Source organism: Rhodamnia argentea, chromosome 1 (genome assembly GCF_020921035.1).
Source record: "Rhodamnia argentea isolate NSW1041297 chromosome 1, ASM2092103v1, whole genome shotgun sequence".
Classification (NCBI taxonomy): Eukaryota; Viridiplantae; Streptophyta; class Magnoliopsida; order Myrtales; family Myrtaceae; genus Rhodamnia; species Rhodamnia argentea.
In genome coordinates this window covers 3,062,172-3,084,406 of record NC_063150.1, presented here as the reverse complement: position 1 = coordinate 3,084,406, position 22,235 = coordinate 3,062,172, and the positions used below count along the sequence as shown (strand labels likewise).

The following is a 22,235-nucleotide window of genomic DNA, read 5'->3' as shown; positions in this document are numbered from 1 at the left end:
ACTGTTGAGATTTATATATGATGCCAAATATTCCATGATACCTACATATTGTTTTTTACAGTGAATTAACCTTATTCCTCCACCATCTTTTATCACAAAAATCTTTTAAATTCACAATATCCGTTTTGAAAAATAATTAACATGGTATTTTATGTCCTTTGGTAACTAAAGACCAGCAAGATATGTAAATACTAGCATCGAGTATATGTTACATCAGTTTTTGGGGGGAATATATTCTCCAAAGCTTTACCTGGCCTATATTATCGGCATCTTCTTCTGGGGCCTTCTTTTATTCTTTGAACACTTCGACAATGCTGATGAAAGAAAAATCTTCCGTCCTCAGAATGTATGTGATGAGCCTCGTCCGCATGATTTCAACTTATTGCTTAATCCGCGTGTATAACATGGATTTTTGATATTCCATTTCCCGATAGTGTAAATCTTGTGTTGTTTTATGCTATGACAATCAAAAGATTAAAGAGATGAAATGAGTAATGCCATGACAAAAAAACCACAAATCTTAAATTTTGAATCCACTGGTTAAAATTGTGCAATGATTTATTAAAGATGTAGTTATCAAAAAGATTTTGTGGCTATTTAGTTAATTAATGCAGTAATGTGTTGTACACATGTGGATTTTGTTGCGTGCCTTACAATTATATGTTATTCTAAGTATGTTATTTACATATTCAGACAACAATTTGACATTTCTTTGTTACAAAGAGTATTTTATTGAAGGATTAAGTTATTACTCGACAAAGAGAAATATCTTTGACCAAAAAAAGAAGAAGAAAAATCCAAATATGTAAAGGATGAGATGAATTCAAAAGTGCTTTTTAAGTTATTATTATAGCAGACATAATTCCGTTGATCCGATTTAGGACCTTCCGATAGGTTTTGACTCTATTCATATAGAATAAATATTTAATTTCGAATCGATATATAGTATTATAATGCAAACAAATCAACATAACTAATATCAAATTCGGTCCTCGGATTTATTAATGGCCCTCCAGGAGCCGTATGTGGTGAAAATCTCACATAAGGTTTAGGAATAGTGATGGTAACAATGATGTTATCATAAATTATAATTGTCTAACAACTCAAGCATAGTTGATATAATTAGGACCTAGTCCAAATATGAATTTCTTGGATGGAACTTGTGGCGTCAACCCATAGGGTTTTCCGTTGTTCTAATTTCGTCCTTACCAGAATGTGAGAGATTACCTTTTGATTTACCAGAAGCTGGGAAAGAGTTAGCATCAGGTTATAAAGCATTAATGATATGATGTTCGTGGACATGAGTTCTTCTAGATATCGTTTGTGAATTTCGGATCCTAAATTTCATTTCAGTCAAAAAGAATTTTGATTTAGTAAAAGCATAATACGGATTCACATTGGTGGTGAGCTTTGGAGATGTCGATGCTCCTTTCTCACCCTTCCCCAATTATGAAAACGTGTCCATATAATTCGTCTCTTTCTCACATCCACGGCTATAAATAGAGCATGCATCCTAAGGTTCTCCCCGCACCGCACCACCTGCATCTTCTTCCTTCCTTCCCTGCTTTGCTCTCTCCAAACTCTCACTCAAACCCTAGACCCCCTCTCTCCCTCTCTGAGATTCAACAATGGCCACAATCCTTGCCCATCTCTTGGGAATGGACCACAAAGGCAAGCCCCATCAGATCGACCAGAGCATGTGGACCAACCTGCTCGCTTCTTTCGATGACGAGAAGTTTATGAAGGAGATGGTGAACGCTCACGCTCCCGAGGAAGGAGACGTGGATGTTCAGTCTCTCTTCCATCTCGTCGACAACACCCTCCATGGGACCACTGCCATCGTCGACTCCATCGTCAACCCTAAGGTAATCACCAACTTAGTGCCATAAAATTGTGGGAATAGTCCCCCAATTAAGTTTAGATAAGACTGCTCCAATTTTTCTGAATTTTGCATGCGTGAGCCCATGTGCAAAACCCTTTTCATCTGATGCTTCTCTAGTGTTCAAAACCTTCTTTAACTAAAAAGAAGCTATTGATAGTCATTTAAAGAAAAGAAGTGGGGCCGGTTGTGGAAAAAGTTTGTAGTGGACAAAAACTCAGAAGTGAACGTATTGGGATTCCAAACTTATTTGGTTAACATTTTTTTATTGTTTCATACGGTGATAATTTCGATTGAACGTAGAATAAAGAGGAATTTTCGTTTAATAATGTACTTTCAACTTTTTTGTAAACAAACCTCCTCCCCTTTGTGAGATGGCTGAAGCCATTTTAATGCTGACTTCTGATAAAATGTTGAATACGATTACCAATCTGCCCATTCTCTTTTTTCCAACTTAAATGAAGAATGAGGAGAGAAAGATATACGTTGTAATAAAAGTAATTAAAAAAAGACCAAATCAGATCAGATTTGGGAGTGTGAAAATCTGATCCACATTGAAGTGACAACATATTAAATGGGCTTAGGGGGGGACGGATCCGGCTCCCCACCCTCCATCCTTGTTTATAGGAGAGAGAGAGAGAGAGAGAGGGGGGGGGGGTTGTGGGAAATGGAGTAAAAAAAATGGAGGGTGGGGATTGGGGTATGTCACCTGCCTTTATGGCAGGTGATCCATTCGCGGGGGGGACCCGCTTGCTCTTCGTGTTGCTTTGCTGTTCCAACGGCTGGAAGCGACGTTGATTTAATGTCAAAAGGTATTGATTAATCTTAATCTAAGTGATTTTCATAACATCAAACCTCGTACTTGGAAGCCATGTTGCATCAAAACGGCTACACGGACCCCGCTTTGCTTTGCTGCTGAAGGAGAAACAATTGATGTTAGAAAGTGTTGCATCGTCCATGTACTTTGAACAAGCACTAATCCTAGTAATCGCGCGTTTCTTTTCAAAAAGAAAAGAATAAGCCGACATTGTTTTGAAAAAGCAACTGCTTTTTGTATTCTTCGGTTAAAGAGTTATTTCATTTTTTGTACAAACTGACCGTGTTTTACACCGAACTTAACGAGATCTTTTCTATGGCGTCTCTCGTTTTCTCCCCTCCTCTCTCGATTCCTTTCTAAGAGTAAAGTGATCTTCATCATGGTAGGGCACTCAAGGATCTGGAAGCCCTGAATTCAAGCCTCTAAAAGAGGGCTTCAATCCACCTTTGGCAGCCATCAACGAAGTGGGTTGTCAGGTACTTCCTTCATCTCCCTCCAAGTAAATTGATTTTTTTTATTTCTTTCGAGTTTACTTGTTTTTGGTTCGTTTTCTAGTTTTTTTTTTTTTTCCTCCTTCCATGTGTATACCCTTAAACTAAACTTAGGATGCAAATAACTAATCTCTTGCATCAACTCATCGTCCTGTCATCAGCTCACTTGCAAGGCACTGGACACCAAGAATGTGCGCCAGACGTTGGTCTCCCTCTTTCACGAGCTGTCGAGCTACTCGTGGGTCAATAAGGCTCTGATCACCCTTTCATCGCTTGCGGTGTTCTATGGCGACTTCTGGCGACTCGCTCGAGTCGAACCGTCGGACAAGCTCGCGGAGTCCATGGCCATACTGAAGGGGTTGCCTGCAATCACCAAGCCCTCGGACCCGCAAAAGATCCAAATTTTTGGCGTCCTCAACGAAATGATCAAGACCACCTTGAACATGACCCAATGCATCGTGGATTTCGAGCACGACTCGAAAGATGTTCCCGAGCTGTCCACGATGATTGATGTCGCGAGCAGCGTTTATCAGATCATCATCAGTGTTCTTGCTTGCTCTATTCAGTTCACCAGCCTTATTAGCACAGTCGATGAGTATGCTTAACTAACTAAGCACTATAATTTTTCTTTGTTATTTGCTTTCGAAAGAGTTTGCCTTTTAGTCATTAAAGACCATTATTAATGGTCTAAATTATATACTACATGATAGAGGACTACACCTTAGCCCGATCCTTTTTCAAATTTTCGTTCTTCACCAAGGGTGAAGGACTCTTTACTCGTAGAACAAGAGTTTAACTTCTAATTACTTGATGTGGGTAGTTTAGATCAAAAAGACTAAAACTTGATGAGAACTTTCTTTTTGTTGTTTTTGCAGCAACAAGGGAAAAGATCTGCCTTCCTTTGCGCGGAAAGTGAACATGATTCACCACACTATCAAGAGACAATACGAAGATTTTCTACAAAAAAAGGGTAAATTTTGTTTTCTCTTCTTCTACTTAATTAAGCCCTAAATATGTTGGACTAATTGGTCTAATAAACTTAACATTTTTCATAATGCAGAGGAAATTAAGGAGTACCAAAGGCTGCAGCGACTCTTTAATGCCCCTACTGATAATGTGGAGCTGATCAAGGCCATGTTTTACATCAAGGATGATCCTCAGCCTCTCTTCATTGGCTCGAAGAAGACAAGGGTTCGTGTCTCCAACTTTCTCCAGTTTAACATCACTCTATGTTACTAGTCCAATACGTCAAGATTTTACACAACATGCCGCTGTCGTAAAATTGTCTTTCGCCGAGAATTTTAAATCATACATTTGTTGGAATCAAACACAGAAATAGTTTTCACCACTTGTGCAATCAATAAAAAGCGCGTGATGCACCAATGTTTATAGATCCTCCTCGTTTGTTACATAGGATAAGGTTGAGTCGCTCCGGAGGAAGAATGTGATGCTGCTGATTTCGGACCTCAAATTGACCTCTCACGACCTCTCGATCCTCATCAAGATCTACAACGAGCGCAAGTTCCATGAGGAACGGTACGAGATCGTGTGGGTCCCTGTCATCGAGCAAGAAGGCGAGGAGGTGATCAAACAGTTCCAGAACCTCCAGTTGCAGATGCCGTGGTACTCGGTGCACTCGCCGAAACTTATCAACAGGGTGGCCATCAGAATCATTAAAGAGAAATGGCATTTTAGGCAAGACACCATGGTGACAGTGTTGGATCCACAAGGGAAAGTCTCAAACCCAAATGCCATGAACACAATCAGAGTTTGGGGCTGGGAGGCTTTCCCTTTCACCGGTGAAATAGTAGTAGACAAGTGGGCGAGGCCTGGCATTAGCTGGTTTGATCTTTTGGTGACTGACCTCATTTTCCCAAAGATACAGGAAGCTGTAAGTTGTTGTTATTCTTCTTCTTTTCCTTCTTCACTTGAAAAGATTTTTGAGTTTGCGTTGTAGAAGATGAATTTAGTTAAGTTGATGCAGTAATTCAAGAATTTGATTCAAATTTAGAATCTGTAAGACGTCCATGGCATAAGATGAGAACTATGAAAAACTATTTTACATTATCATGTTGTCTATTCTTTACTAATGGAACTTGTGTACGAAAATTTTGAGAATGTAAGACGAGTGTTTCAGTTTGATTTACAATATTGACATAAGACAAATGAGCACAAGTTATTTTTCATTGATTAAAGCATTGGTTTTTTCTGTCTCTTATCAGATCAAGGCTGAGAAGTACATCTTCCTGTATGGAGCGGAAGAACCCAAGGTCATCCAGGAGATCGAGGAGTCGCTGAAGAAGATGATCGACGACGGGTTTTCCATGGTTGCCTTCAACGTCACCAAATCGCAGCTCTTCTGGACCCGCCTTGAGAGCTGCATGCTCTCCAAGCTGCAAACCAGGGCGGACTTGCACGAACCCCTTATGCAGGACATCATCAGGCTCTACACCAACTTCAAGAAGGACGGCGGGTTCGCGGTCCTCACCAAGGGGTCTCGGGTCGTGATCAATGAGTCCCACGTGTACGTCACGAAGGTCCTGGTGCAGTACGAGGCGTGGAAGAAGCTTGTGAACGTGAACGGGAAGACGTTCGACATGGTCTTCAAGGAGCAGTTCGACCGGATCTACGTCCTCCCGAGGTGCCACCACTTCTATATCCCAAACATGGTCGGCTACATCCCGGAGGACGTGAAGTGCCCGGTCTGCCCGCGCATGATGAACAACATTGTCAAGTTCGAGTGCTGCCATGGTGCACACTAGTCAAGTAAAATGGTGAGAGCTTGCTCCGTGAGTGCTCTATGTCCCCAGGTATAATGAATAAAGAGGGCTTGCTTTGTGTCTGCCAGCCCTCCCTTCTAAACTTTGTCTATGCCGTTTTATGTATGGAGCAGCTATGTTCCTGTAATGCCTCTATGTAAAACGTTTCCACTTGAAGCGTGGGCTATTAAGTACTTGAAGAGTGTGCTTTTGTTCTCAATAAAATGCTTCTCTGTGCGGTTGTGCCTCATGGATGTCCAACATATAAGCTTACAGATCGGATTTGAGTTTAACTCATTCCACATTTTTTAACGTATCATTGATTGAGTGTGGTGCGACTAGTATGTAAGCCGCCATTAAAACCTTAAGCGGCACCTTAAGATCACCACAATTAAATTTACAAATCACAATTACAGAGCAGAGGACTTTACGAACCTTGTTTAGGATCCGTCGTTCTTGATGCGAAGTGCTGAGGAACCAATGCTCAAGAGCTTCTGCTCTATCACCCTCCGAATCACTAGCTTCAATGAGACTGCCCCTCACATATCATGTTCTGTGATAACTCTTTATGTGATGTTATTTATGCATTACGGTTCGAGAATGGACTTAAGCTTTATTTATAAAGTTTTTAGCTAGACCCTCTCATCACGGACCGGGCTTAACTCGACCCACACTTACCATTCCCATATTAGATTGATTAAGAAAATTTATATTTTTTCTTTATTAGATCAATCGGTAATTCTAATAATAATTAATTTAGTCCACATGAAAAAACTCTTACATTCTCTCACTTGAGCTATGTTAATTAAAATTGTACCGTATATGCGTATCCGATGTTAGTCGAGAGATTATTCTTAATAGTCCATCCGATCCCATAAAGTCCCCAATACCGAATCATGGCGGTGATTGCATCAAAAGACACAGAGCCATCCATGGTCATAAGTGCTTTTAACTCTACCGATATGGATTCAATATGGTAGTATGACAAATGGATAACACCTCACATAATAAAGATATATTATATGTCATCCCCTTTGCGGTCGCCATTCTCTCTCTTTATGTATCATGAAACCCGATGTGCCACTAGAGAATATCTTTATGGTTTCAATGAACCCACATATATCTTACCTTTATAGTTAACTTTCTAATGAATCCGCATATTTTAAAGTTTTTGATCCACATGCCATGAAATTGAATTTACAAGCAATATTAATTATCTTTCATGAGTTAAGCAGCAAGAAGTTTCATGGTTTTTTTTCCTTCATTTTGATATGATTTGAATATAAATATGTTTAATATTTGATCATGCTTTTAACAAATTAACATTTTTTTTTCCATATTTTGATCATTTTATCTTTTCCTTCTTCTTTTTTTGTCAAGATCGCCTAAGTAATTGATTTCAATCATTGACTTTGAAATAGAGTTTCACTCACACTATTATGAAAAAAAGGCGCTTAATTATATGTTCATAAGCTGTCATAAATAGAAATTTATGGTCAATGAAAATAAAAATGAAACCATGGAGTATGGCAAATTGATACCTTGATAGGTGTCGCGATCTAAGATTAGGCTAACGGATTATCAGGTTAATTAAATCAACTAACCTAATTCAGACCCTCCCAAATCCTACCGAATCGCAATTTAGGTTTACTCATGAAAAAATATTCAACCGGAGCCGCCACTAATCATTTATGGAAGGTTGATTAGAAACCCTAACAAAATAGCGCGAGAATTATTTTATTTTTGCGCACCAGAGAAAAATGAGTTCGGAGACTTGGTTACATTAATTGAAAAAATTATTGCCCCTTTGGTACCAATTTCATGAAAAAATCCTCTCATCACAGACCGGGCTTAACTTAGCCCACACTTACCATCCCCATATTAGATTAATTAAGAAACTTTATATATTTTCTTTATTAGATCAATCGGTAATTATAATAATAATTAATTTAGTCCACATGACAAAACTTTTACATTCTCCCACTTGAGCTATGTTAATTAAAATTGTACTATATATACGCATCCTTATGTTGGTCTAGAAATTATTCTTAATAGTCAATCCGATTCCATAAAGTTTCAAACACCGAATCATGGCAGTAATTGCATCAAAAGACATGGACCCATCCATGGTCACAAATGCTTTTAACTCTACTGATATGGATTCAATATGGTAGTATGACAAATGGATAATACCTCACATAATAGAGATATTTTATATGTCATCCCTTTTGTCAGTCATCATTCTCTCTCTTTATGTATCATGACACTTGATGTGCCACTAGAGAATATCCCTATGGTTTCAATGAACCCACATATATCTTACCTTTATAGTTAACTTTCCAATGAACCCACATATTTTAAAGTTTTTGATCCACATGCTATGAAATTGAATTTACAAGCGATATTAATTACCTTTTAGGAGTTAAGCAGCAAGAAGTTTCATGTTTTTTTCCTTTATTTAGATATGATTTGAATATAAATATGTTTAACATTTGATAATGCTTTTAACAAATTGATATTTTTTTCCATATTTTGATCATCTTATCGTTTCCTTTTTTTTTTTTTTTTGGTCAAGATCGCTTAAGGAATTGATTTCAATCATTGACTTTGAAATAGAGTTTCACCCACACTATTATGAAAAAAAGGTAGTTAATAATGTGTTCCTAAGCTGTCATAAATAGAAATTTCTGGTGAATGAAAATAAAAATGAAACCATGAAGTATGGCAAATTGATACATTGATAGGTGTCGCGACCTAAGATCAGGTTACCGGATTATCGGGTTAATTAAATCAACTAATCTAATTCGGACCCTTCCAAGTCCTACCGAATCGCAACTTAGGTTTACTCACGAAAAAAATATTCAGTCGGAGTCGCTACTAATCATTTATGGAAGATTGATTAGAAATCTTAATAAAATACCGGAAGAATTATTTTATTTCTGCACACCGTAGAAAAATGAGTTCGGAGACTTGGTTACATTAATTGAAAAAATTAATGCCATTTCAGTGCCAATTTCATGAAAAAAAAAATCCCTTTTTGATTGATCGATGTGATTTGAATGATTTCGATAGATCAAATTATTTCGTGTATTGGATTTCACTTGACTATCTACGGCTCCATTGCGTGTGGTCGGGGTAGAAGTTTTGTATAAATGTATCGCCATGCTATTAATATTAAGTATTTGGATTTAAGTTCTTTTCTTGCTAAAAGGTGGAATAGAATAACCCGGTTGAAACGTAATGATCATACGTCCGTAATTCATTGTATGTCCCGCAATAGGTCCCATTCTTCTACCCTTTCCAGGGAGTCAATGACTATTCATAGCTTTTACCTTGACACCAAAGAAGAGTTCGACCCAGTGCTTTATTTCTGTCCTAGTTGATCCCGATTCAACATTAAAGGTATATTGATTTTTCCCCAATAACCAAATACTTTTGTTTGTAAATACTGCATATTTGATTCCATCCATAAATCGATTTTCTTCCCTATGAGTTCCGGTCTCAATAAGAATTGGAGTTCTTACTGTTTGTTCATATGTTATGATATGAATATACCACATCAATTCGTTATGTATGGATGATCAGATTCCATTGGTATAGAGCCAATTCCAATAGATTTATTGTGGGGTCCCATTGGCATGCATCCAGTAGGAATTGAACCTACGAATTCGCCAATTATGAGTTGGGTGCTTTAACCATTCAACCATGGATGCTTAGCGGGGATCCTCGTACATGGTGAATAGCCAAATTCCAATTGAAATGAAATTTTTAGGAGAAATCAATGAAAGGATATCAATTCAAATCTTAGATTTTCGAATTGAGAGAGATATTGAGAGAGATCAAGAATTCTCACTATTTCTTAGATTCATGGACCCAATTTAATTTCGTGGGATCTTTCATTCACATTTTTTTCCACTAAGAACGTTTTATAAAACTCTTGGACCCTCGAATTTGGAGTATCCCACTTTCACGCAATTCATAAGGTTCAACTAGCAATCGATATTTCACTATCAAGGCTGTAATACTATTTGTAGTAGCGGTCCTTATATATCATATTAACAATCGAAATATGGTCGAAAGAAAAAATCTCTATTTGACAGGGCTTCTTCCTATACCAATGAATTCAATTGGACCCAGAAATGATACATTGGAAGAATCTTTTGGGTCTTCCAATATCATTAGATTGATTGTTTCGCTCCTCTATCTTCTAAAAGGAAAAAAAGATATATATTAGGCGCCAAAAAGAACGATTTTTTTTTGTTTTTTTTTTTATAAAAATAATGACAAAAGGAAAACAATCAAAAGTTTGAACAAAAACAAACAAAAATGCCTATAATATATCTTAATATTCTGAATTTTTTGATAAATCCTCTCATTCCTAGAGATCCGGGCTAGAGCAAGATTTTATCCGCTACATCCTCGAAGATTCGGGCCGGTATCGGGATAATTGTATAGAATGACATCATCCATTTTACCAAAGAGCAGAACACGAAATTCAATATTAAATCACCATCTCATTCCATAAGATCATGAACAAGATGTGTGATGTAATTTTTCGACGGAATAGGGCACATAAGGGTAGAGGTGGCCAAATGGACCCGTGGGCCCAGAACCGGCCCGTTAACCCGGCCCACGGCTCCAACCCGGAACCGGCCCCCAAGGGCCGGTTCCGGTTTGTAAATTATTGGAACCGGCCCAGAACCGCCGGTTCCGGGTCGGTTCCAACCCGTTTTTTAAAATAAAAAAAAAAAAGGAGGAGGTCAGGTGAAAAGAGCAATTGGGCCTTGGAACCGGGGTTCTGAACCGGAACCGGAACCGGCCACATCTACATAGGAGAGCATATATTATGGGCATGTTTATTTAAAATTGTGCAAACTTTATAACAATAAAAAACAAACAAGCATGACAAAAATAAAATAAAAATGAGTCAATTGATCTTTAAATTTTGAAAATTTGAGAGGGGTGGCTGAAATTGTGAGATGGCAACTAGCTCAAAAACTCAATCAAAATCAGATATTCTCCAATTAAGCTCAAATATTTATCCATAGCATAGAGATGACATTTAACGAACAATGGATAAACATAGTCCAATAATTTAAGAGCAAGAGATGTCACAACAAAGCTCATCCGTATGTAAGGTTCCGCCATGAGAGCATAGGGTGTCGAAAATTATCTAACTTCACAAAAAATTCTGCCTTTTCCAATTCATTCAATTCAATCTTGACAATTGTTGAATAAATTTTACTTTGAAAAAAAGATATGGTTTCAAAGCATATTTAATCAATTCTCAAGAGTATAAAATTCAATCAACTCATGAACAAGTTGAATTTACTTAAAAAATCAGTTTCTTACCCACAATCTCCAATTTTCGGTGTTTGCATAGAATTGATGGGAAAAGATCAAATTTTCTAATTTTTCTTGCAAACCAATGTTCATTCATCATGGAATTAGAATACATGTGCAAATCATCAAGTGAGTAAATACAAATTGCAATCAAAAGATGTGAAACTCGTACCTTTTCCAAAGAATTTCAGCAGTGCAGAACCTAGGTAACTCATTCAAGAAAGCGCCTTTTTGGTTGAATTTAAGCTCTAAACTTTCAAGGGATCTTAACATCACATAGCAAGGGAGTTAGTAACTTAATTTCAATAAAAAAAACAAGGTTGGATCAACCTCAAATGGGGCTGAACAGAGGCGAAGCAGTGGTTGGTCGGCAGAACAGAGCAACAGGTACATCGGCGGCTTTGCAGGCTTGGAAAGGAAGCTCCAGAGGTCAGATCGCCACACCATCAGCGGCTAGTGATAGATCTACGAGTGCTAAACACCGTGGTGGCTGGCAGGAGTCGAACAGTATAGGGACGGCGACACACGGTCAATTGGTGCAAAACTGCTCTAGGCGATCGGTGGGCTGGAACTTAGCTGATCTCCTCTTTCTTTCTCTCATGAAATTTCTATAAGTGTGAGGCTCAAGAGTGCCGACTCATGATGTAGAGCTGAACCCATATGGCTTGAGATGGGAATTCCTTATATAGAGCTCGAGCTCGAAGTTCTAGTACAAATAGGATTCGTCGGGAGCCATCGGATCAAGAGTTCTACTTAGGACGGGATCCATTGTGAGCCATTAGATTTTAAGAGCCCTATTACACTAAAACTCTCAGTTATTTGCTGAATAATGATAGAATTTTAGTTTTTTAGGACACTCATAAGATAAGACCCTCAACTAATAGAACTCTTAACTAAATCCTATTCCAGAAGAGTCCTAATCCCCTAGGACACTATCAATTTTCGGCCAAATGAATGAGGATGATGAAATGGACGAATTCTCCATGTCACATGGGCTCTTTTGTGATTCCGGACTTAATTGGACCTTATCTAATCAAATAGGTAACTAACTAAGGGCCTTTTACAATTATAAGAGCTCAAACGGGCTAAATTTATATTAAAATCAAGTCCATACCCTCATAGGAATTTCAGCAGCCCCTACCATGCCTTGACCGAAATTTACATGCTTAATTATGGGCTCGAATCAAAATTTCAGGCTCAATTAAGACTTATTCTGAATAATGGACCTTTAACTACAAGCCCTAATTAAATAATTAAGCTCAAATGGACTAAAATTGGCATGAAACTAGGTCTAATATGACTTATGGAAATTCATCACACCCCTTTGTGCTGGTTGAAAACTTAAAAATGAGCCTAGTCCAACCACCTGTGAAATTAAGCTCAATTGACTCACATCCGACTTTAAATGTAATAACATGACCGACAGAAAATAGATACGCAATGCATGAGGAATTTTTTTTTTTTTGTGAGAATTATATCTAACCCTCATTTTATGCTTAAATGAATGAATTTCTGAATATCAAAATTTAGGTGTCAACAATAAGTGCGATGGAGCATTTTATTTTCTAAAACTAATGACAGATATAGAAGCAAATATAGTTTTGCAGATTAGCCTGATAAAAAAACAAGAAACAATAAATTGAATAAAGAGAATGGTGTTTTGGTAACTTAACTCGACAAAAGGAGTACCTTAGTCAAAATGAGGGTGAAAATAGTGCTGCCCTTTTTATATCCTAAAACATGTATCCGATGAGCCTTCTCTTCCTTTTCTGCCTTTTTAGCTTGCCAATACCTCTTTATCTTCTGATTTCTCACTTCTATGCGCCAAGTTTCTTTCATGCTATTCAACTTCCAAAGTGATGATTTGCCCTCTTGCCTTCAAGATTTCAGAGAGGACAGTGGTTTAGGGGGTGCATGAAAACCATCCAGAAATAGAATTTATGTTCCAAACCTATTGCTGGAACAGAAACTCGTTTGGTAATGTAATTCTATTTTTCTATTTCTGAAGCAAAATGTTGTTCTAGAAATAAATTTGAAGAAGAAATGAGAAACAATAATTTTCTACTTCTCCAAGAAACAAAAATAGAAATCTCACTTTTTCTTAAATACCCGTCGTCGCCGACCACAACCCGACCCCCCTGGCCGGTCATTGCCTACCCCCGCCGGCCGTCGCCGCCGGTCGCCAGCCGCCGTCACTGTCGATCGCGTGTCGCCGCCCCTCGCTGTCGACCACCCGACCAACAAGCCATAAGATCAACAGTTGTCAAATATATTTCTATTTTAGGAGTGGAAATTTTATGTCGTTATCAAACGCATTTTTTTGCTCAAAAACTCATCCAGAAATAGAAATAGAAAAAAATATTTTTAGCCAAAAATCTATTTCTGGAATAGAATAGTTATCATTCACCCCTTAGCTATTTTGCTTTGCTTAAATCAACACATAATTGAAGCAGAATTGGATCATATGGCTTGCTGGTCGGGTGGACATTTCTCCATCAGGATTAGAAGTGTTGAATGATGGCCCAGTTGCCGGAAAACAACGTTCGATGCGAAGATGCTAAATGAAAAACATCTCTCTCATTCCCTGATGCAGAAATGTAAGATCATGCGGTACGGATATTTTTTCTAGAGATTGAGTCCAGTCCGTAATTTTTTTATGCAATAAATTCACTAATTGAGAAAGAATTTAGATGTCACCACCTATAAATACCTTAAGTGTATTTATGTAAAAGCTCTCTCTAATCACTCAGCCACTAGTCCTTCAGCTAAAAGCAAGCTATTGACCAAAACTCCGACCAAGGCTTGTGTCATCTCTATCGCTCAAACGATCTGTTGATGTGAAAAAGATATGAGATGACTCTTATCATCAAAGGGTGTTCTCATCACCCACAAGCTTCTAAAACCTTCAATTAGTTAAACTTCCGTTCTAAGAATGGAGATGCTAAACACAATGTCAACCTCAGTTGTTAGAACAAAATTAGATGCCTAAGAATGTGATAGAAAAGCAACGATCCTTACTAATTATTTGGCTGCAAACAATAGGTGAAATTCTGAAAAGAAACTGATGAAAAAATTTATAGCTCTTTTGATCAGACCTCTTTTTCTTTTTTATCGTTAGTAATTTCGTTCCCTTGTAAGAACATGAGAATGGCAGAGAGGTCCAATGCAACTAATGAGGTCACCAAGTTAATCCCTCATGTCAACTATTCGACTGCTTCCATAATTGATTCAGTAAGTTAAATATGACTTCTTAAAATCGGCAAAAAAGGCTTAAACACATTAAGGGGAGAGCAAGAGCATAAGTGAGGTATGGGATAGATCTTAAATCCGGGTACCTGATTCTGAACTTTCAAAAGTTACTCTATTACTGTAAATATTCATTCCATTCTCAAACTAAAACCAACTGCCCAAACCTGCTCTATCCCAAACATTCCTATAAGGTTGTCATAACGCCCCCAGCAGCAATTGATCCATCATGCATATATGATTTGTTAATACAGTCTAATAACCAACAAGATCAATCAGAACATCGAATGCACGAACAACAACTATGATTTCGATTGCATTATCCCTATCGCTTGAAGAAGCAACGGTTGCGGTTACATGGAATCCTATCATAACAAGCGTCACGTAACGGATCGAAAGTTATATCTACCCCGTTCAACCGCATCACCATCCAAGATTGCTAAAGCTCTTGATCCTTTCATCTCTTGCAACAGTGGCTTAGCGTAAATATGTGTTCCATTAGGGCTTTCAAATCATCCGTAATAGTGCAACAACAACAAAAACAAGGCTCTGAATTGTGGATGGCAGTTCACATTCGATTTCGTAACCTAAAATTGTTAAGCTCATCACGATTCGCAATTGAATAGTTAGGCCTTTTGGTACATTCAGCAATCACTTTTTAGATTTTTCATGTGAAAGTTAACATAATAAGTTGAAAAATAATCACTAACGTCTTCCAGTGGCAAATGGCGAAGTGACCGTCCACATAGATAATTATTACAACAGAGCTTTTTCAAGTATGCCCACAATTGAATCACCTGATGCTATTTTTTCCTCCATCGGAATCGAGACTATTTAGCATAAAGGAAGTAGAATGACAATTGAGTTTCACAAGGAAAATCGACATTCACAACAACGCATATCAAATCTCGTTTTGATGTAGTCTGACAGTTACTTCAGACACAAGCGTACATGCAAGGCTACCAAACAGTTTCTGACCATTACCTTCCTAATTCAGATACAAGCATGCATACAATGATGGTATAATCTCTTACCATCTCCATCCTTATCTGGTCAAATGATTGTTTGTCTAACTAGTCGATACTCGAGCAAATAGTCCTGCATTTCTCCGACGGCACACCACATATTTACGGCATATAGTCCAATAACTTCTAGTGGTTCAACTTAACTAGAGAATAGACATTATGAGCAAAATGAGAAATGAAAAAATAGCAACTGAGAAAAAGGTGCTCAAATTCTGACGAAAATGACAAGCATATAGAGAACTTCTTTTTCCATGTACAAATCTAGTCTGAAAACTAGATATCAAACTTTTACCAGCAATCATTAAATTCTCAAGGTAAGTATCACAACAGTTGGAAATCTCTTCATTGGATTGCAACATTTTTCTTGAATTTGTTCATAATCTCCAATGTTTACCTTGTTCAGCAGCTCGGTCAGTATGTTTATAACTTTCCCTAAATCTTCACTATCTTTCACATTGCTGGGCAAGATTCAGGGAAAGATAATAAAAATTCAGGAATATATCATTACCTTGGGAAGCTTAGCTAGACTTTCATTTTCATTGCCGGCGGCAACCATTTTAAAGAGCACAAAAAGAAACCCTAAGGACGAGCTAGACTCAATTTGAATGTGAAGAATAAGTTTACCAAAATCCCAAGGACAACCCTTTTTATAGGGTATAATGGGAAATTTCTTACACAATAGGAGAAAAAAATATTAACATTTTCATGCCTTGAAAAGTCGTACATAGATTTATAACTTTACCAGCAATCACTAAATTCTCAAGGTAAGTATCACGATGGGTCGGAAATCCCTTCATTAGACTGCAACATCTTTCTTGAATTTGTACAAAAATGTTAGAATATTGTCCCAGAGATCAACAACATAGGGCGGAGAGGTGTCATTTATTTAATCATGAAGACTCTCCTTCCATTCGTTTTACATTTTCCTATTTAAACTCATTTTGGTTCTTCTTGTACATGTGGAGTAAGAGGAAGGGGAGGCGAGAGAGACTTCACCACATAATCTCCAATGTTCTTCTTTCCCTGAATCTTCACTATCTTTCAAATTGCTTGGCAAGATTCAGGGGAAGATAGTAAAGATTCAGGAATAGATAATTACCTTGGGAAGCTTGGTAGACTTCTACTTTCATCACCGGGGACAACCATTGTAAATAGCAAGAAGAGAAACCCTAAGGACGGCCTAGACTCAATTTGAATGTAAAGAATGGGTTTATCGAAATCCGAAGGATAGCCCTTTTTATAGGGTTCAATGGAAAATTTTAAATAATAGGGCAAAAATAATAATAATAATAATATTTTGATGCCTTGAAAAGTCTTTCATAGATTTATAGCTCTACCAGCAATCACTAAATACTCATGGATATCATGGGTCGGAAATCTTTTGAGCGGACTACAACATCTTTCTTGAATTTGTACAAAAATGTTAAAATATTGTTCCGAAGCTCAACAACAGAGGGCAGAGAAGTATCATTTATTTAACCATCAAGACTCTCCTTCCGTTCGTTCTACATTTTCCTGTTTAAACTCACTTTGGTTCTTCTTGTACATCCGAAGTAAGAAAAAGGGGGAGACGAAAGAGATTTGACCATATAATCTCTAATGTTCTTCTTTCCCCGAATCTTCACTATCTTTCAAATTGTTGGGTAAGATTCAGGAGAAAATAGTAAAAATTACGGAATAGATAATTAACTTGGAAAGCTTGGCTAGACTTCTACTTTCATCATCGGTGGCAGCCATTGTAAAGAACAGGGAGAGAAACCCTAAGAACGGGCTAGACTCAATTTGAATGTACAGAATGGGTTTACCGAAATCCCAAGGACGGACCTTTTTATAGGGTTCAATGGGAAATTTCTTAAATAATAGGGCGAAAGAAATAATAATATTTTGATACATTTAAAAGTCTTACATAAATTTATAGCTCTACCAGCAATCACTAAATCATCAAACTAAGTATCATGATGGGTCGAAAATACTTTCAATGGACTGCAACATCTTTCTTGAATTTGTACAAAAATGTTAAAATATTATCCCGGAGATCAACAACAGAGGGTGGAGAAGTGTAATTTATTTAATCATCAAAACTCTTTTTCTGTTCGTTTTACGTTTTCTTGTTTAAACTTATTTTGGTTCTTCTTATACATCTAAAGTATGAGGAAGGGGGAGACTAAGAGAGACTTCACCATATAATCTCCAATGTTCTTCTTTCCCTGAATCTTCACTTTCTTTCAAATTGATGGACCAGATTTAGGGCAAGATAGTAAAGATTCAGGAATAGATAATTACCTTGGGAAGCTTGGCAGGCTTCCAATTTCATTGTCGGCGGTAGCCATTGTAAAGAGCAAGGAGACAAACCCTAAGGACGGGCTGGACTCAATTTGAATGCAAAGAATGACTTTACCGAAATCCCAAGGACGACCCTTTTTATAGGGTTCAATGGGAAATTTCTTAAATAATAGGGTGAAAAAATAATAATATTTTGACGTCGAAAAGTCTTCCATAGATTCATAACTGTACTGGCAATTACTAAATCCTCATGGTAAGTATAAATGGGTTGGAAATCTTTTCAACGGACTACAACATCTTTCTTGAATTTGCACAAAAATATGAAAATGTTGTGCCGAAGATCAACAACAGAGGGCGGAAAAGTGTCATTTATTTCCGTTCGTTTTACGTTTTTTTATTTATACTAATTTTGGTTTTTCTTGTACATCTAGAGTAAGAGGAAGGAGGGAGACGAGAGAGATTTCACCATATAATCACCAATGTTCTTTTTTCCCTGAATCTTTACTATTTTTCCTTAAATCTTCACTATCTTTCACATTGTTGGGCAAGATTCAGGGGAAGATAGTGAAGATACAAGAATGGATCATTACTTTGGGAAGTTTGGCTAGACTTCCACTTTCAATGCGAGAAACCTTGAGGATGGACATGACTCGATTTGAATGCGAAAAATGGGTTTATTGAATTCCCAAAGATGGCCATTTTTATAGGGCTCAATGAAAAATTTCTTAAATAATAGGGCGAAAAAATAATAATAATTTGATGTCTTGAAAAGTCTTACATAGATTTATAGCATTACCAGCAATCACTAAATCCTCAAGATAAGTATCACGATCGGTTGAAAATCTTTTTACTGGACTACAATATCTTTCTTGAATTTGTATAAAAATGTTAAAATGTTGTCCCGGATATCAACAGCAGAGGGCAAAGAAGTGTCATTTGTTTAACTATCAAGACTCTCCTTCCGTTCGTTTTGCGTTTTCTTATTTAAACTCATTTTGGTTCTTCTTGTACCTCTAGAGAAGGAGGATGGGGGGGGAGACGTGAGAGACCTCACCACATAATCTTCAATGTTCTTCTTTCCCTGAATCTTCACTATCTTTCATATTGCTGGGCAAGATTCAGGGGAAGATAATGAAGATTCAGGAATAGATGATTACCTTGGGAAGTTTTGCTAGACTTCCACTTTCATCGCTGGTAACTGCCATTGTAAAGAGCAACGAGAGAAACCCTAAGTATGAGCTGGACTCGAATTTAATGTGAAGAATGGGTTTATAGAAATTCCAAGGACGGCCCATTTATAGGCTTCAATGAAAAATTTCTTAAATAATAGGGCGTAAAAAATAATAATATTTTGATGTCTTGAAAAGTCTTACATAGATTTATAGCTTTATTAGCAATTACTAAATCTTCAAGATAAGTGTCATGACGAGTCGGAAATCTTTTTATTGGACCACGACATCTTTCTTGAATTTGTATAAAAATATTAAAATGATGTGCTAGAGATCAACAGCAAAGGGTGAAGAAGTGTCATTTATTTAACCATCAAGACTCTTCTTCCGTTCGTTTTGTGTTTTCCTATTTAAACTCATTTTGGTTCTTCTTGTACATCTGAATTAGGAGGAAGGTGAGAGACGAGTCCACATGATTTCCAAAGTCCTTCTTGCCCTGAATCTTTACCATCTTTCACAATGCTAGGTAAGATTCAGGGAAAGATAGTAAAGATTTAGGCGTAAATCATTACCTTGGGAAGCTTCGCTATACTTCCACTTTCATCATCAGCGGCAGCCATTGTAAAGAGGAGGAAGAGAAACCCCAAGGACGGGCTGGACTAGATTTGAATGTGAAGAATGTGTTTACCGAAATCCTAAGGACAACTCTTCTTATCGGGTTCAATGGAAAATTTCTTAAATAATGGGGCGAAAAAAAATAATAATATTTTGATGCCTTGAAAAGTCTTACATAGATCTATAACTTTACCATCAATCACTAAATCCTCAAAGTAAGTATCACAATAGATCGAAAATATTTTATCTAGATTGCAACATCTTTCTTGGATTTGTACAAAAATTTTAAAATATTATCCCAGATATCAACAACAAAGGGCAGAGACGTGTCATTTATTCAATCATCAAGACTCTCATTCCGTTCATTTTACGTTTTCCGGTTTAAACTCATTTTGGTTCTTTTTGTACATCTGGAGTAGGAGGAAGGGAGAGACGAGTGAGACTTCACCACATAATCTCCAATGTTCTTCTTTTCCTGAATCTTCACTATCTTTTCCTGAATTTTCACTATCTTTCATATTGCTGGGTAAGATTTAGTGAAATATAGTGAAATTTCAAGAATAGATCATTACCTTGGGAAGCTTGGCTAGACTTCCACTTTCATTGCCGTGGGCAGCCATTGTAAAGAGCAGAGAGGGAAACCCTAAAGACAGGCCGGACTTGATTTGAATGTGAAGAATGGGTTTACCGAAATCCCATGGACTGGCCCTTTTGTAGGGTTCAATGGGAAATTTCTTAAATAATATGGCCAAAAATAATAATATTTTGATGCCTTGAAAAGTCTTACATAGATTTATAGTTTTACCAGTAATCTTTAAATTTTCAAGGTAAGCATCACGATGGGTCGAAAATCTTTTTATTGGACTGCGGCATCTTTCCTGAATTTGTATAAAAATGTTAAAATGCTGTCCCGGAGATCATCAACAGAGGCGGAGAAGTGTCATTTATTTAACCATCAAGATTCTCCTTCAGTTTGTTTTACATTTTCCTATTTAAACTCATTTTGGTTATTCTTGTACATCCGGAGTAGGAGGAAGGGGGAGACGAGAGGGACTTCACCACATAATCTCCGATGTTCTTCTTTCCCTGAATCTTCACTATCTTTCAAATTGTTGAGCACGATTCAGGGAAAGATAGTAAAGATTCAGAAATAAATCATTACCTTGGGAAGCTTGGCTAAACTTCCACTTTCATCGCCTGGGGCAGCCATTGTAAAGAGTAGGGAGAGAAACCTAATGACAGGCTAGACTCGATTTGAATGTAAAGAATGGATTTATCGAGATCCCAAGGACGGCATCTTTTATACGGTCCAATGGAAAATTTCTTAAATAATAGGGTGAAAATAATAATAATTTTTTTTGGGTAAGTAAAACAAAATAATAATAATATTTTGATGTCTTTAAAAGTCATTTATAGCTTTACCAGTAATCACTAAATCATCGGGGTAAGTATCACGATAGATCGGAAATCTTTTCACCGGACTGCAATACCTTTTTTGAGTTTGTATAAAAATATTAAAATGATGTCCCGGAGATCAACAACAAAGGGCGGAGAAGTGTCATTTATTTAACCATCAAGTATCTCCTTCCGTTCGTTTTACATTTTGCTGTTTAAACTCATTTTGATTCTTCTTGCACATCTGGAGTAGGAGGAAGGGGGTAGACGAGAGAAACTTGATCACATAATCTGCAATGTTGTTCTTTCCCTGGATCTTCACCATCTTTCCCCGAATTTTCACTACCTTTCACATTTCTGGGCAAGATTCAGCGGAAGATCGTGGAGATTCAAGAATAGATTATTACCTTGAGAAGTTTAGCTAGACTTCCACTTTCATCGCTGGCGGCAGTCATTATAAAGAATAGGGGAGAAACCCTAAGGACGAGCTAGTCCTATGTGCTCCTAACTCTAATGGTACAGCTCTTTATAATATGCCACCGTTTTTCATTTCAATATTGATATTTCGAGTTTTGATTACGCATATTCAAATCCAAACCAATTTTACAAGCATGTAAAATTAATTATAATAATTGATAATATAATATGGATTTTCCATCTTGATAGAATGTCTAAGCATTAGGCAGAAATCTATGCCCTTTAATAACCTTAAAAACAACTCTATATATCATGCAATAAGTCATCTACAGCCGTGAGCCTCACCGCATCCTTCAGTCTTTGCCAAAACAGAGAGTTCTATACTCCGCAGAGAGTGGGACTTCGTGTTTTTTTGGACGGGCGCGATTTGGCTAAAGCTATCTCGCTGGCATATGAGAAGGCCTTAGGCACAGGGAAGATATTTGTATTCGATACAAGGATCTTAGGATCATTTTTTTGATATCTGATCGAGGTCTCCATGAACACTCGGATAAATAAGGCATGCTTCTCATGGCGCCGAGTCATGAGTTGACTTACAGAAAAAGGATATCGTGGATACACTCATCAAATAATTTAATATGATGATGTCACAAATCGAATGAACTAAGGTGTATAATCCGAACTGAAAATTTTGTGCATTTCAGTTTTGTTCGATTTTCGATTCAGGTAATTGAAAATAACCGTTCTTTTTTTTTTTTCCAATTCAGTTATTTTCGGTTCGGTTCGATTAACTAAA

The 22,235-nt window shown here is 37.2% G+C and overlaps 1 protein-coding gene across 2 annotated transcripts; it reads left to right on the top strand.

The window, feature by feature from the left end:
- Positions 1 to 1,486: 1,486 nt before the first annotated feature.
- On the top strand, positions 1,487 to 6,181 carry LOC115743372 (protein SIEVE ELEMENT OCCLUSION B-like). Of its 2 annotated transcripts, XM_030678122.2 has the most exons (8): positions 1,487 to 1,573; positions 1,604 to 1,865; positions 3,083 to 3,172; positions 3,349 to 3,782; positions 4,063 to 4,157; positions 4,248 to 4,378; positions 4,602 to 5,078; positions 5,410 to 6,181. In XM_030678122.2, the coding sequence occupies exons 2-8, from the start codon at positions 1,629 to 1,631 to the stop codon at positions 5,947 to 5,949; spliced, it is 2,004 nt and encodes a 667-aa protein (XP_030533982.1). In that variant the 5' UTR covers positions 1,487 to 1,573; positions 1,604 to 1,628; the 3' UTR covers positions 5,950 to 6,181. The 2 variants fall into 2 exon arrangements, with proteins under 2 accessions (XP_030533982.1, XP_048128406.1); XM_048272449.1 differs by lacking the exon at positions 1,487 to 1,573 and having other exon boundaries at positions 1,578 to 1,865.
- The last annotated feature ends 16,054 nt before the right edge of the window (positions 6,182 to 22,235 follow it).